We start from the raw sequence: 17,504 nt of genomic DNA on the forward strand, positions 1-17,504 counted from the left end.
ACCAGAGGTGAGCTGTGTAAAATGGAGTACAGTAGGTTCTGAAGAGCCTAACTTTAACATAATCCGTGCACATATGAAATGTGCATGCCAACATATTCTCAAAGGCCTTTCTTATGGCCTTTGAGAATAGAAAGAGAGTTATCTGGGCATTGATACTTCTCGATATGTTGGAGGAAGAACACTAAATAAAAAGGATAAATGTGGGTGAAGGACTGGCTACCAAAAACAGACCAACGGATTACTAACATAAAATATTTAATTTTCTCTCAGATGGAAATATTGTCACGATGTTGGAAGGCTATACATTGAAATGGCGTTGTAATAGCCTATCATGATTCATAAGATAAATTAATGTTGGTATATTTTCTAGTGCTATGTTGTAACAACTAGTTTTTTTCTGTGGTATTTAAATGGAAAACAACATTTCCTCCTTTAATAAATATTTATTTGCCACACATATCGTTTTGTATAGTCCTTAAAAAGTTTAAAATAAGGTGAAATGGGCTGGAGGCTTGGAGCTGGAGCCTGGGTGGGTCAGTGTTTAGCCGCTTAGCATGTAGCCTAGCAGAAACAAATAGCCTACACATTGTTTTTTAAAGAGGTTCAACTTATGTGTTCACTTCGTTTAAACGTTTATGTGGACAAACTATTGCTGTCCTTACTCAAAAGTGAGTATAAACGTTCACGTTTGATCGAGAATAGATAGACCCATTTTAATCTCGGAAGTAAAACACCCTGCAGTCAACGTCTGGGCAGCCGTTAGCGCCGGTTGAAACGGTCCCACTCACATGTAGTTTCCGGGGACTGAAGTGCGTGTGTGTGACGTTGTGGTGTTCTTGAACAAACCTCTGATATCTTTCCTGGACAATTTTCTACTGACGAAAAATCACTAATCCACTAGCTGTTTGTGTAGTTTGATAATTTACACTCATCGCATTCATTGCGCAATATTCGAACTTCCATAGATTCTTGAAACGACCGTTGGTGGAGGTTGCAGTTAAACTATTCCAGCTAGCCGTTGAAAGCTCAGGTTTGCATCTGGAGCTGGGAAGGCAGAGGAGGGATGTCGCGCGGGTAAGTGTGTGTGGGGTGGGATACTTGTTGATGCTTTATTTTAAGAAAAAGTGTGTTTGCTCCAGGTAGAAATTAAATATGTTATAATGGTTTTAATGTTAATATGTAATCATCGTTGACGTTGTAGTAGTATTAGCTGCCTGCTTTGCTTAGTTGTCTGCACGAGAATGTGAGTGAAGAAGAAGAGGAGGAGGAGGTGGTCTGTCTGCTCTCTCGTCTCGTGTCCGTTTGGATTTTGAAAGCGGTTGTTCTGTTGTGCCATGATATAGTGAGCTGGAAAGGCTGTATCCGACGGTTTTCCAGAAGCAGTTGCACAATCTGAAGTTTAGGTAGGCATGTATGTGTTTCACCTACTGTCTTGACTACGTACTCTCACTTTGTCACAGTCACGTACACCGAAATGATCACAAACGCCTCACCATTTTTTGCTGATCAACAAGTTGTTCTGAAAGGTTGTTGCAGTTGCGCAAGTGAGCCGTTGAAGGCGCTCTATGCCTTGAACCAGAGCCGTTTGTTCAGAACACAGTCAACGTTCCCTCCTGCCATGCTCGTGGAGCTTTCTAGCCAAGTTTGCTAGCTTGAAGTTACAGCAAAAATTGGAATGTAAGTTAAATTGTGTGTCTTGTTTTATAGCATTTTTGTTACTGAGAGTTGCCTAGCCCACTTTTAAGCTATAAAGCGGAACGCCTTTATGTCGAGGTAACTGTGTTGCAACTGCTAATGTTAGCAGCTAAGCTATCTCAGCTTTTCTGTCAGCAGTTGAGCTAGCTCGCTGCAGAGGAGCACAACAATTGTTTAGTCATTTGCAGGATGGGGTAGTAAAAACACAGGCGTTGTATACAAGAACATTGTTACAAGTTAGCTAAATGATAATGGCGTTATTTTGTTTGTAGTGTAATAAACATGTACATTTTCCTATCTCAGCTGTTTACAAAATAGGTGTGGCAATTGTTTCCCTAGTCTCACCAGTTGCAAACATATATCTCTGTCTTCCATGTTAAAGGTGGAGGGAGCGATTCTGGAGAATGCTTGTTGTCAAAATCACTTTTTGCCTAAATCTATCCCTGCGTTCCGAATGGCATACTTTCTTTCTTTTTTCTATTCTACATACTACATCCGACGATAAGAAGAATCTAGTTAGGATGCAGTAGGCATACTATTGGGACATACTTTTACTTTTTTATTTCATCATAACATTGCGCCTTGATCTTGCCTCTTGCTTTTATATCCGGCGCATCCCCGTGGCTGTGTTCGGAAAGCCATACTAACGTCCTACTCATACTCATTTTGACTTCAATTTGAGTATGTGACGGTTGGGTATGCGAGTTGGGTATGCGAGAAATTCCCGGATGAGTACTAACTTCCGGGAAAATTTTGGGTATGGATCGATTGGATACTTTTTCTACTCAACCGCCCCACAATGCATCACGTCTTTATTTACAATTCTGCATTTCCTGCACAACACAGGACTGTGGCTGTGTTCGGAACGCCATACTAGCGTCCTACATCCTACATACTCACCATCTATATACTGCATACTCTCTACTCAAAGATCGATTGTGTATGCGAGATGCGTCGAAACGTTTTCAGTTGAAGTATACTCAAGCAATGAAGAATTTCTTCTTCTTCTTATAAGATTCAGGCAGTTAAGACGCTGTTTAGCGTATAACCGCCCTCTACAGGTTAGTTATTGAACTAGATTTTTACAGTCCTGTGTTCATCATCTGTGTTTTAGACCTCTTGTTTTATAATTATTAAGGCGGAGGATCCCTCCGACGCTCTCTGTCCGGCTCATCAGCACTCAGCTGTCTGTGAGTTGAGCTGGACGAGCCGCGGTGTGTGGAACAGCGATCTGTTCTGATCTCTCTCCACTATCAGACTCACATCACTAATTTCACTTAGTAACTCTAATGTTGTTAGGTATTTATCTACATCTCTTATCTATTGTAAGAGTTTATGAATGACTGCACGTACAGTTGTACGTGCAGTCATTCACGTTGCAGTCAAACAATGTTGTTGCCTAGCAACTTGCTGAAAATATTTCATTTTCCTGGGCGGGTAGAATTGACCCAGTGCATTGTGGGGCGGTTGAGTAGGAAAAGTATACAATCGATTCATACCCAAAATCTTCCCGGAAGTTAGTACTCATCCGGGAATTTCTCACATACCCAACAGGGCTCAACGCTAAGGTTTTTTTTCACTTGCCCGGTCGGGCAAGTGGGTCTGAATTCTACTTGCCCAAAGTAAATTTTTACTGGCCCCTATATAAAAAATGTTTTATTAGTGGTGTACAAATATTTGTTATATTCGCTCTTTATTTAAAATGTATAAACACATCATGGACAGTGTTATAGATGAGTTAAGGATCATACTGAAAGTGGAGGCTATTATTCAAATATTATTTGAGTTGGAACATTTGTAATTTTTTAATTTCTAAACCGACAATAACTGCAAATGAGACAATTTTTATGCAAAAAAAAACATTGGTCACACAAATGTTTTTTTCTTGTACTTTATCTTTTTACAACAGCAATTTTTCTTTAAGACATTTTTTTAGGCCTACAACAATCTGTTTTAAACGTTTTTTAATTTTTTATTATTCAAAATCTCAACTTTTGGCTCAGGACAGGCTGTTTTGAACACTTTTCCAGTAGCCTAGTTTCAAGCTTCCACTGCCTCCTGGTATGTGAAGTGACACCTCTGGCCCATTTATTAAGATGTATGCAGGCTGTAAAGATGTTCCTCTGCTAACTGTTGCTGATGTGAGCTGCACATTAACTGGTAGGCTACTAGCAGCAGAGCTAACGTTAGCAGCAGAGCTAACGTTAGCATCCTCGCTACGACTAGATTCACTTTGGATGCATTTAAAAAACGCGGATATCTTTGCTGCTTTTCAGACGGCTGGGGTCTACTTATTTAGGCCTAGTCGTTGGCTTTTGTACTTTCTGTCACACCAACGTAATGCATGTAGTTCTCTTTCCTATCTCTCTGACTGTGTGTGAGACGCGCACCAGTTTTTTGCCGAGATCTGCATGTGTGTGTGTGTGTGTGTGTGTTTGTGTTTCGGCGGTGGAGCCCCGCCCCCCTTCACTAAACGGAGCAGAGGAGAGAGATGCAACGCAGCAGACACAACTACTCGCACATAAATTAGATAAGTAACATAGGCCTAAGCGTTTATTTAATAATGAGCACCAGCTCTATATGGAAAAAGACCGTGGATAGATGAATTTTATTTGGCGCTATAAAAAATAAAAATATTATTATTATTATTTTTTTCAATAATTTCGGAAAAACTCCTGGGTTGCCCGTTCGGGCAAGTGGGTTGTCATAGTTACTGGCCCGACGTGGCGTTTTACTTGCCCCGGGACGTCGGGCAATCCTTATTGTTGAGCCCTGCCCAAACTCGCATACCCAACCGTCACATACTCAAATTGAAGTCAAAATGAGTATGAGTAGGACGTTAGTATGGCATTCCGAACACAGCCCGTATGTAAAAATCTAGTTCTATATCTAACCTGTGGAGGGCGGCAATACGCTAAACAGCGTCTAAACGGCCGTAATCTTATAAGAAGAAGAAGAAGAAGAAATTCTTTATTGCTTGAGTATACTTCAGTGTGAATGTTTCGACGCACCTCACATACACAAACGATCTTTGAGTAGTATCAGTATGAGATCAGTATGTTGAGTATGTAGGATGTAGGACGTTAGTATGGCTTTCCAAACACAGCCCGTTTGTTTTGATATGGAGGCTTTGTCGATGTGACGTCACTTCACGTGCGCACCAGATTGTGGGTCAGAATCGCCCAAATAGGATGCAGTTTTCAACACTAACAATCTTGGCTGGATGAAGTAGGACATCCGGGTACTAACCATCCTAAATCTGGCCACAAGAATCGGGACATCCTAAATCTTTTTTCTACATACTAGCCTATATAGTACAAAGTATGCGATTCGGAACGCAGGGAGTGATTAGTGCTCACCTATTTAACGGTCCGTACTGGGTGCCCGCTGAATGCTTGTCGTCACCGATTTTTACGACAAGAATTCTCCAGAATCACTTAAAGCGGCAACGAGTAACATTTAAATATCTTTTAAACAGCCTCATGTTTCCTCTCATAATCATAAATTACCTTTAACAGCAAACGAGACCATCAGTGCAAAGAAAGACGTTTTTATATAGTTTTTATTACTGCATTTGATCTGGTCGTAAACCCAGTCCGATTTTCGGTTCACGCGTGCATGCTCTATGGTCACATATCCGTATTGGTCGCAGATTTCAGTGTGGCGCAGGAACGTGATTTGAGAAGCCTATCACTCCAGGTGATGGAAGGGGATAGGGAGACCAGATCCCAATTCACCAGATGTGAGACAAAGACTACGTTTGTGCGGGACAATGCGGGACAAAGTGCCGTTTTTTTAGCAAAATAAACTCGTGTCACCACCGGTAATGCCAGAGACACGGCTTTCTATATTAAAAAAACACTATCTTTAGATCAGCGCGCAGCAGTTAAGTTAGCTACTGTTAAACAAATAGAGCATTAAGGCTGCGGCTTCACATTAAAAGCATTTCACTGGCTTCACATTAGCATTTCACTTGACAAACGTGAGTTGGCTTTTATTTTGAAGTAACAGGAAGACAAACGCTGAAGCACTGCAGGCAGCACCTTCACAGAGCCACTGAGCCCAGCAGCCCGATACACACACAGACCAATACACACACAGACAAACGGAGACTGCTGTCTCCTCACAGCTATCGGATAAATGCCAGATTATAAAACACGCATTTAAAAAGGGGGGCTCACTTTCAATAACAATGCTTTAACTTCTAGGGTGACCAGATCGCATTTCCATTACTTTTCACACGTCCCGCAAATTGAGACGTTGTCCCGCGGGAGCCTTGTTTGAGACAGTTATTTGTCGTCATAATGACTAACGGGGCTGAACCATGGGCTGAACCATCAAAGAAAAAAAAGAAAATGCAATGAAGAAAAGCTAAAAGGGAGAGTGATAGGCGGGCGGGAGGGCGTTGCCAAGCAACGTATACACAATTTCACGGAGTGAACCTAGACTGCAGTGTTTACTCCTAAATGTTTTAGTAGGCTAAACAAAGTTTACTTTGCCTCACCAGCATCATCAGATGACCATTATTCATCTGAAATAGTCATTATTTACAACAACATAAACACATTACCCAGTGTTTCCCACAGAATTTTTTGAAAGTGTGGGGGGGGACCCCGACCCCCCTAGGGGGGTCCGGGGGTATGCTCCCCCGGAAGAAAATGTTGTACCTTTTTAAATGTTAAATGCATCAATCTGGTGTACTTTGAGGAACACTATTCCTATATAAATGGTGATTAAGATGGAGTTTAACACACTTATCAATGGTTAATGAATAAATAATTTTCTATGATACACATTTGAGCCATCAAAAAAATGAAGCAAAGGTGGTGGTTACCTGTGGTTCAAAAGAGTGAACACAAGCGCCCTTTTGTTTTATTAGATTGTTGAATTACTAGTACTCAAATAACTGTGACTACAATCACGAAGGATAGCTCACAATATTCTTTCCAGCAGAGGGTGCTCAAAGAGCGCAGAATGAATTGTGATGGAAAAATTGCAGAAAATAGCTACTTATGAATACAGTCACAGCGCGTGTTGACACCGCAGGGGGAGGGGCTGATTGACTCGGGGAGATTGAAGCCTCGATCCCTCAAGCGGCGCTTTGATAATACGTCCATGATTGAAGGAAATATTGTTTCTTGAGATCACAGCGCAAATCACACGTTAAAGATTTTTATGCGGAAATGCTATTGTTTCCAAGTGAAACTTGCGCATTGCAAATGAAATGTATACATGTATATTTTTAAATAGTAAAATATACATATATCAAAAAAAAAAAAATGAAAGTGAAAGTGTGGCGGGGCAAAATGAAAGTGTGGCGGCCCGCCACGGAATGATACATTAGTGGGAAACACTGCATTACCTCATCGTGATCCATAACTAACTGCCGTCTCTCGTTCATTCGCTTTGTGTGGGGACACATAGGTTGCGTTCCGAATCGCATACTCTTTCTTTTTTCTATTCTACATACTACATCCGACGATAAAAATAATCTAGTTAAGATGCAGTAGGCATACTATTGGGACATAATTTACTCTCTTATTTCATCATAACATTGCGCCTTGATCTTGCCTCTTGCTTTTACATCCGTCGCATCCCTGTTTGTTTTCATATGGAGGCTTTGTCGATGTTACGTCACTTCACGTGCGCACTGGATTGTGGGTCAGAATCGACCAAATAGGATGCACTTTTCAACACTAACAATCTTGGCCGCATGAAGTAGGACATCCGGGTAGTTCTAACCATCCTAAATCTGGCCATAAGAATCGGGACATCCTAAATCTTTTTTCTACATACTATATAGTAGAAAGTATGCGATTCGGAACGCAACCATACTCGTTCAGCTCCGTGAGAGGTGACAATGGATCAACTCATTGCAATCAGGTGTAGTTGATAACCACTAACCACTCTCACCGAGCCGAAAAGAGTCCGGTGCCCTCACACTTTCAACACACGGACACGCACTATATTGCTTCCTGATTATTTGAATCTTGCACCCCCTGCACGAGCTTCACGACAGCTGGCGTCGTAAAAATACTACCGCTTTTGTTCAAAGGTGTCGCCAACGTGCCGACTTACTCGTTGTAGCTTTAATCAACCTTTAATTGCTTTCCCATTGGTAAAGTATAGGAGAGTACGTTTGGACTGACTACATATATTTCCAGTAGTCCTCCCAGTAGTTTGCAGTAGTTTGGAAACGTAAGAAACACCTCTAAATCCAGTCCAGTTCCAGTTGACAGTGTCAATATAATGTGAACATTTTTTTTGTTTTAAAGGTAGACTTTATGGCATAGCTGTTGTATCGGGTTGCATTAGCTTTTCCAGATTTACCCGAAAACAGTTTCGAACTTGTGTGCGTGCTTTTGAGCTCCCATCCACCATCTTCATTGTTGATTTCACAGTAGACTTTGATACTAATTTTGTGTACTGTAGAGAGCAACTCTTAACCTTGATGTCGATGCTTTTGACAGGCAGCCTTAGCCAGCACTGCGTTAGCATTAAACGTGTTTTAATCTTGGGGTGACTTTCAGATGTATCATTGAAACACACACAATTTATAGTGTTTGCCATTATTTTTAGGGGATAGCTAAGGCCCAGAACATGTAATAACTGATCTGCAGCTAGAGACTCTGAAACTACACCAATGCAGTGCTACTACATGGAATGTATTTGTTTATATCTATAGAAATGACATACTCATCCCAACTCATCACACCACCATTTTAAAGTTAGTCCATCAAACCATATGACATGAATCTATCATTGTATACTTGTTGTGGTCTCAGTAAAAATAATCTCACCGTTAAAAATCCAGTTATACATGTTCCTTTTAATAACTGGTTATCTGTGTGGTTGCAGCATGGAAGAAGAGGGGGATAGTAACCCGTGCATGGACACTGACTCTGACACAGTAGAGAAAAAGGATGGCACCAAAGTCAAATGGACTCAGGAAGAGGTGAGTTAAAAAAAGAAGACTTTCACCAGCTGTTTTCCTTGCAACACACTGACACTGGTCTGATGATATTAAATTATACAACACACTTTTTTACAATAAGTTCATTACATTAGTGTCAGTTACTACAATATAATGCTAACTGCTAGCAAGACGAACCAACGTAGGCAGACTCTTGCTAAGCAAATGTTTTTACAAGGGCTTCTGATGAGCTAATGACAAGTTATAAATTGTTCATGTTAACCTTCCTGAAAACTGACCTTAAAGTTCACATTGTATAATACTGTTTCTTTAATGATTTCTTTCTGTGTGCAGGATGAAAACCTTAAAATCCTGATCAGCAACTTTGGAAAAAAAGATTGGAAAACCATCGCTAGTTTTTTACCAGTAAGTACTCGGCAGGAAAATAATCACTTGAGTACGAGAGAATGAATGAATTGGAAATGCAACCGGTCTTCTACAAAAAAACAAGCAGTTTGAATAAAAGGATGGAAATTTTGGGGGTATTTTGCTCAAAGATGCCAAAACTTTTTTTTTTTTGGGGTCGGTAGTCAAGGCGGGGGGCTGACGTTGTTAAAGAGGACCTATTATACTACTTTTCTGGTCTTAATTTCTTGTTTTACACTGCTATAGAGCAACCTGACACGAATCACATCACAAAAAACTATGTAGATTTTCGGGAAGCTCTTTCTCTTATTTTGGCGATCCAGCACGTCCTGTCAACACTTGAGTGTGTGTGATTCGGCAATCTCCGCTCCCTCCGCCTGTGCATCGGCCATCTCCGCTACCCTCCCCCCCCTCCTGCAAACCCCACTCCGTTGTGATTGGTTACCTTCCTTCCGGAACACTTTCAGTGGCGGGAAGCGCGAGCATGGACCTATAAGGGCGCGAGGCAGACGCGAGGCAGACGCGAGGCAGACGCGAGGCAGACGCGAGGCAGACGCGAGGCAGACGCGAGGCAGACGCGAGGCAGACGCGAACAGGGAAGTGACAGCATTACCATACATGGAAACATCCGCGTGGTCACGTCACAAATTTTTATGCGACGTCACGAATTATGAAAGGGTAGACCGCTTTGAAGACGTGACTTCTCGACTGGCTAGAATAGTGTTTAGTGCTCTGCACAGACACCCCAGACGGTCAGCAGGGAATACGTCGAAATGCATGTAAGTCATTATTTGATAATTTAGTATGGTTAAGCATGACTATGAATCATCATAACAACGTTTATAGGTCATAAAAGTCAAAAAGCATCATAGGTCCTCTTTAAGGCGGCCACCTTAGCCATAAAGCACTCGGGGAAACACTGGAGTTGACGACAATTCCTGTTGCTTTTACAGGGCCGGACAGAATTCCAGTGTATGAACCGCTGGAATAGGCATCTGGATCCTGATCTAATCAAGGGCTGCTGGTCTAAAGAGGAAGATGAAAAGGTGGGAGAATTACACAGAACACATGATAAAGGCTGTGTGGTTATTGTCTTATATTACTTTGTAGTCTTTACATTTGTCCTTTCTCTGGACAGATAGTAGAGATGGTGGAGAAGTTTGGCATCAAACACTGGAGTGTGATTGGCAGGCAGGTGAAGAGTCGGACAGGGAAACAGTGTCGTGAGCGCTGGCACAACCACCTTGACCCACTGATCAATAAGAGCTCCTGGACCAACGAAGAAGACGTCATTATCTACAAAGCCCACTCCCTTCTGGGAAACCGCTGGGTTGAGATTGCCAAGCTGCTCCCTGGAAGGTGGGTTTGTGTTGATTGATTTGTTGAAATGTGTCAGTGTGGACGGCGGGCCATTGGATGCATTATTTGCTTGTTATTCTTAAAATAAGTGATTCAATGTAAGAATGTATCAGTGATGACAATCTTTATTGAACGTTTTATATTCCTCTTTCAGAACGGATAATTCAGTAAAAAATCACTGGAACAGCACGATCCGACGTAAAGCAGAGATGGGGTGCTACAAAGGCGACTCTGACAGCGTTTCCCTCGATATTCAACAGTTTGTTGAAGGAGAGGTACGTTACTTATTGAGTAGAGAACATACTGTCACCAAATTTTTTAATTTTTTCCCCCCTTAATTATTTTATCATTGAGTGAATTTGTATATATTATAGTTGATTTATTAATTGTAGGAATAAATGATAAAAAATAAAAGGTAAAGCTTCACACTACATAATTTATTATTTATAAATGAAGTCAATACTAATACAGTATATTGTCTAATCATTAGGTGTGCTGCTGGTCAGACTAATCAATTAAAACAAAAAGCTTTGTTGTTATAAAAACAATTTTACAGCTAATAATACTTTTATTAAGCATTCACATTTGTATGTTGTGTTACAGGTGGACTTCAAGTGTGACGTTGTAATAGAAACTGAACCAGTAACTCCTATGTTGGTAAGCCTGTTAAAGATGTATTTTGTTTTTATGACTCAGTATCATTTGCTTGTTAAGGAGAAAAAGTCGAACAAGTAAGTTAAATTCCAAGCAAGTCAAGGCAATAATCACCAGTGTCAACTCTTGATTTTCAGATGTGGTCTCGGATGCATGCCCTTTTAGAATATATATTTGTTTCCATGCCGTTCCCAACTGGCAAACTAGGTTTCACTCTTCTGCCTATTGCTTTGCTGCAGGTCAGACCAGGGAAGCAAGTCAAGCAGAAGCAGAAGATAAATGGTCGGCATCCACAGACTTCAGCATCCAGGAATGAGTTGTCCTCCGCCAGCCCCTCCTTGCCCACCAGTTCCAGTTCCAGTCCCAGCTCAGGCGTGGCACCAGCAGCTGCTCCGGTGGACCAGAAAAAGTTTACAGATGCAGCACTGAGGATGATCGCTGAGGACATGCTGCCACTCAGGTGACTTGTAGTTCTAGTGGCTGTTACAGTGACTTTGTAGGGTTGTTGTCCAAGTACATTTTTCCCAAGTCATACGCAGATATTTCGATTAAATAGAATAGAATCTAAGCAATACAATGGAACACACTACAGAAAAGAAACACTTAGGAAAGAAGTAAATAGGAAAAAGTAATTACATTTACAAATGTTATATACAGTTATAGTTATTTACATATACATTTAAATGAAAAAAATGGTTGTGCGGGAAAATCCCTTCTATCACCTTTCTACACCATTCGAATGCTTGGATTGCACATGTGCAGATCATGTTTAAAAATGCACAGTGCCAACATATTTGCACTCTGTTCCCCACAGCTTTGTTGAAGGTGCAGGCTTCAGATCATTCATGGGTACCATTAACCCTGAATACAACAAGCTATCACAGCGTGTCGTTGGCTTACAGCTCTATGACGATGTGGAGAGAACCATCAAACCTCAGCTTATCCGGGACCTTAAAGCCTGCCTCGCCAACACCAAAGACAGTGAGAGTGCCATTCACGCCACCTATGACCTTTGGGCAGGGGATCAATCTCAGGAGCCCTTCGTTGTTGTACAGCTTCACTTTGTCAGTGATACCTGGCAGATCCGCCGTCCCATTGTGGCGTTCCGTCACCTCAGCTACAAAGCCCTCAGCTCTGCTGTGGCCAGTGAGCTTGAAGGTGTGCTGCTGAGCTACGGCATCTTTCCTCGCAGCATCGGCTACGTCCTGGTCAATCGAGCCAAAGAAGCCATGGCTGCGAACAGCTTGTTCTGCGACTACAAGATCATGTGCTCATCCACCAGGGGAGAACCGGATGGAGATGAGTTAGTGGCATATCTATCAGACCAGATGTCTGAAACAGAGTGCCCCTTTTCAGAGCTGCAGATTGGGACCAGGACCACATGTGTGGCCAACAAACTGCAGCTTGTGATTAAGGAGGCACTGAAGAATTCCAGGGTTGTGGAAAACCTGCTCTTGCAAGTCCACAACGTGGTGGCTTTCTTTAGGGGCAGTGCCTACTGGAGCGAGGTAGGAAGAATAGTGTTTTTTACGCTGCATTTTTTACATAAAGTACATCCGAAAATCAGAAAGTCTGTTTTTCCTGGGACAGATTTTCAAGATTTTACATTGTAAAATATGTTGCATCACCAAGGTGACTCGTTTTAGCCCTTAATGTTAAACCTTTGCAATTCAGTGTCCTGAAGCATCAAGGTTTGGTTAATTTGTTTATCAAGCTGGAACTTGAGACATGAGAGAGATTTGTTTGTTTTCCCCTTGTGTACAGATACAACTGATTACAATATTTACCCTGTAAAGCGTCTTTGAGTGCCTTGAAAAGCGCTATATAAATCCAATCCATTATTATTATTATTACAACACACATTATTAAGAAGACATATAGAGGAAAAACACAGACTATTTTATTGTGAGATTTACATTGATATGAATCCTCATCTCTACTGAATTGATTTAACGTTACCATTTTATATATTTTTTCTTGTTCAGGTTTTGCAGAAGGAGTGCAATGTGTCACTGTGCCCTTCCCCCAGTAACTGTCGCTGGAACTCCATGATGCTATCTTTACGCCGAGTGGTGCAGGAGAATGTATGGAGCACCATCATGACCCTCCTAGCCCAGGCTCGCATTGAGGCTAATGACACAGCCAGCGCCCCGCCTCTGGTCATGGTCAAGAGGGAGCAAGTGATTGACATCCTGGGTCTCCTTGAGCCCTTTGGGGAGGCTTTGCAGGTAAAAGAGAAAGTTAATCAGACATTTTCACTCTTTCAGAAGATTATTTATATGATTTCTTTTTTTATATATACAGTTGTGTTCAAAATAATAGCAGTGTGTTTAAAAAAGTGAGGAAAGATCATAGCTTTTATTTCCAAACACGCAAATGCACTGGGGACATTGCACATTCTATTCCAAATCCAAATAGGAAGAAACATTTGTCAAATGTTTCTATATCTTTACAGAAAGTGAAGAAAAAGGAATATTAGACTGTTCAAAAACATAGCAGTGTCTGCATTTTTCTTTACAACTCAAACATTTACTGTATCAACTGAAAAATGCATGAAGATTTAGCTTTCCTATGAATCTCTGAACTAATATTTAGTTGAATAACCTCTGTTTCTGAGAACTGCTTCACATCTGTGTTGCATGGAGTCGACCAATTTATGGCACCTGTGAACAGGTGTTTCAGCCCAGGACGATTGGACTACATTCCACAATTCCTCTGCATTTCTTGGTTTTGCCTTAAAAACAGCATTTTTGATGTCACCACATAGGTTTTCTGTTGGATTAAGGTCCAGAGATTGGGCTGGCCACTCCATAACGTTAATCTTGTTGGTCTGGAAACAAGATCTTGTTCGCTTACTGGTGTGTTTGGGGTCGTTGACTTGTTGGAACACCCATTTCAAGGGCATTTCCTCTTCAGCATAAGGCAACATGACCTCTTCAAGTATTCTAATGTAACCAAACTGATCCATGATCCCTGGTATGCGATAAATAGACCCGACACCATAGTATGAGAAACATCCCCATAACATGATTTCTGCGCCACCACGCTTCAATGTCTTCAAAGTGTACTGTGGCGTGAATAGGGGCCGCAGACAGTTTGTCAGACGACTCCCAAGCACTGAATTCAAGCCACGGTACACTTTGAAGACAGTGAAGCGTGGTGGCGCAGAAATCATGTTATGGGGATGTTTCTCATACTATGGTGTCGGGTCTATTTATCGCATACCAGGGATCATGGATCAGTTTGGTTACATTGGAATACTTGAAGAGGTCATGTTGCCTTATGCTGAAGAGGAAATGCCCTTGAAATGGGTGTTCCAACAAGTCAACGACCCCAAACACACCAGTAAGCGAACAAGATCTTGGTTCCAGACCGACAAGATTAACGTTATGGAGTGGCCAGCCCAATCCCTGGATCTTAATCCAATAGAAAACCTATGTGATGACATCAAAAATGCTGTTTTTGAGGCAAAACCAAGAAATGCAGAGGAATTGTGGAATGTAGTCCAATCGTCCTGGGCTGAAACACCTGTTCACAGGTGCCATAAGTTGGTCGACTCCATGCAACACAGATGTGAAGCTGTTCTCAGAAACAGAGGTTATACAACTAAATATTAGTTCGGAGATTCATAGGAAAGCTAAATCTTCATGCATTTTTCAGTTGATACAGTAAATGTTTGAGTTTTAAAGAAAAATGCAGACACTGCTACTTTTTTGTCTAATAACAGTCTAATATTCCTTTTTCTTCACTTTCTGTAAAGATTAATAAACATTTGACAAATGTTTCTTCATATTTGGATTTGGAATAGAATGTGCAATGTCCCCACTCCCCAGTGCATTTGCGTGTTTGGAAATAAAAGCTATGATAAGGATTTTGATCTTTCCTCACTTTTTTAAACACACTGCTATTATTTTGAACACAACTGTATATATATGATATGATTTTTTAAAAGTTGACTCGGTTTCCTTCTCTTTTTAGGTTTTTACAATAATTATAAAAGTTAAATAATAAGCAAGTTCAGGAATAAACACAAACAGGGGTTGTACCATTGAGGCAATGTCATCCCAAAATAGCATTATGTGATGAATTCGTAAACAAAAAATACAATCTTATAGTATTGTTGTATTTATTCTGGTAGAGGATAATGTGAGATAGTTTCCTTTTTGCCTCTTCTAACCCAGGTTCTGCAAGGAAACGGAGTGACCATCTCGTACATTATACCTTCCCTCATTGGCCTTGATAAGACTTTGGAGAACCTTGTCACCAACTACACCCACTTCAACAAGGCTCTGCGCACAGGCCTGCACACACACTTCCAGTCTGTGATTTACCAGAAGGACCTGATAGTAGCTGCTGTGCTTGACCCCAGAATCAAACTGCAGGTATTGCATCAAATGTCATCTTTAATCCCATTTTATTTTTTATTTCTCAAGTTACATGTATGTGAGCATCAAATAAATTAATATAAAGAACTCTCACCCTGACTTTAACATTTTTTTCCCCCAGCCATTTGCTGATGCCAAGCTTGAGGATCAGACCGGTTACCTAGCCCCTCCATCAAAATATCAGGCCCGTGTCATGGTGGAGGCCCCATTAGGAAGCACGGAGGCCTCAGCATCTCCCTCTGTAGAGGCAAATACAGACCAGACAAGCAAGGAGCTGCAAAAGGAGCCGGATGGTGAAGAGGAGAGCCAAGCCAGCGCACTGACGGAGGCATCTGGTGGCAGCTCGGACGACAACAACTGTGAAGGAGTCAGCGGAAACAACCTCAAGCGCAAGTCCATTTTTAACTTCCTCCAGCCCCCTGCAAAGACCATAAAGATGTCAGAGCTGGATGTGTACCTAGCAGAACCACTGTGGGAGAAGAACTCCAGTTTGTTGTTCTGGAGATCTGCCACTCGATTCCCACAGCTCCAGGGCATCGTCAAAAAGCTGCTGGCACTGCCAGCCACCTCAGGGGGCTTTGACCGGCTCTGTCCAATGGCAGCATGTATTGTAAAAGCCAAAAGAAACCGCCTGCCATCTCACACCACAGAGAGACTGCTTCTATACAGAAACTCTTTAAAGACAAAGGCTGTTAAAAAACCCAATGGGATCGCTAAACCCTGATGGTTCAATTATGTCTGGTTATTCTTTCTTCCACCATTAAGAACCTTCACACTTCTCACATTGCATTAAAAAGGAACTCACCACCACCCTAATTTGCTATACATTGTGCATGCACACCCAATTGACAGCTTGAACTGAATTTAGCATAATTTAATTGTCAACAGCAGCAAAATATATTGAAAATGATAGCAATCTACTCAGAATATATATTTTGTTAATACAACAATGCTCAGAACTCAAACTGTTGTCATTACTCTGTCATTACACACTAAGTAGTTAGTTTATCTTTCCAGCTGATTCAGTTCATACTAAAATGTGTTCCGCTGCAGCTATGCTACACTTACACTAGTAAGAAAAGAGCTTAAACATCAGCCAGTGTTTCTCTTGTTTCAGAAATGCATACTTCTAGCTATTCTCTTGGGTCATTTAAAACATAGTTTAAAACAATATATCTGTACACTAAGTGCAGCTGGACTATGTGTTGGGTCACTAAGAAGGATATTGAATGGGCCTTCTGTACATTTCATAAAGCCTTCATTTGTATAGAATGTATTTGTTGTTGGTCAGTGATGCTTCAAGTTGCCAGAATGAATTGAACCTAATGAAGTTATCCCCCTTAAATGTATTGTCAAATCAAATGTCAGAGGGCAAATCTGATTCTGCATCTCAGTCTCACTTTATTAGACAGGTGAGCTCTTAAGCAAACTGAAGTTCACATTGAATAACAGCTAACTGGTTTATTGCCTTGATGATTGTGATATTCACATTGTGTTAATAAACAATGGTGTGAACTTGACCTCTTTTGTCTCCATGTGGAGATATCCAGAGAATGTACTGTATGTATGTATGTATTAAAGAATAAAGATATATTTCTTTACAGTTTCCTGTGTCTGTGGCTCAGATGTTTCACCTCCTGAAGTCCCTTTCTGTATTCTACTAAAAGAGAACTGGGGGGGGGGCATTGGTGGTGGAGTGATTAGAGTGTCTCCCGAGGCTCAGTCCTCTATGTTCCGAGTCCGACCCATGGTCGTTCTCTGCACGCCAAAACAATTATCTTTAAAAAAAGCACTAAGAACTCCAGAACCTGGAGACGGCTACTCTGGCTAATTTAACCTTTAGTTTATCCTGAGAACAGACAGGAATACAATCTTGTTAAAAAAAGATGTTGTGCACATCCATGCATGTACCTGCAAATTACAAAAGCACACAAGGTTTCAGCCTTCCTCGGGTGTATGAATCATATCTACCCATCTAAAAAGACAAGGAGAGGATCAATTTAATACAATAAACTTATTCATATTAAATGAAATCCACGTTTAACCATCTCACTAATGATTAGAAAATGACT

The 17,504-nt window shown here is 41.2% G+C and overlaps 1 protein-coding gene across 2 annotated transcripts; it reads left to right on the top strand.

Annotated features, from left to right (window-relative positions):
• Window positions 1-861: 861 nt before the first annotated feature.
• mybl2a (v-myb avian myeloblastosis viral oncogene homolog-like 2a) lies at window positions 862-17,038 on the top strand. Of its 2 annotated transcripts, none has more exons than XM_080030475.1 (12): window positions 862-1,074; window positions 8,554-8,650; window positions 8,963-9,034; window positions 9,988-10,080; window positions 10,173-10,393; window positions 10,548-10,668; window positions 10,997-11,050; window positions 11,287-11,507; window positions 11,862-12,555; window positions 13,033-13,275; window positions 15,229-15,429; window positions 15,554-17,038. In XM_080030475.1, the coding sequence occupies exons 1-12, from the start codon at window positions 1,064-1,066 to the stop codon at window positions 16,154-16,156; spliced, it is 2,631 nt and encodes an 876-aa protein (XP_079886601.1). In that variant the 5' UTR covers window positions 862-1,063; the 3' UTR covers window positions 16,157-17,038. The 2 variants fall into 2 exon arrangements, with proteins under 2 accessions (XP_079886601.1, XP_079886602.1); XM_080030476.1 differs by lacking the exon at window positions 862-1,074 and adding an exon at window positions 1,595-1,677.
• Window positions 17,039-17,504: the final 466 nt, after the last annotated feature.

Source organism: Ammodytes marinus, assembly GCF_949987685.1.
Source record: "Ammodytes marinus genome assembly, chromosome: 7".
Lineage (NCBI taxonomy): Eukaryota > Metazoa > Chordata > Actinopteri > Uranoscopiformes > Ammodytidae > Ammodytes > Ammodytes marinus.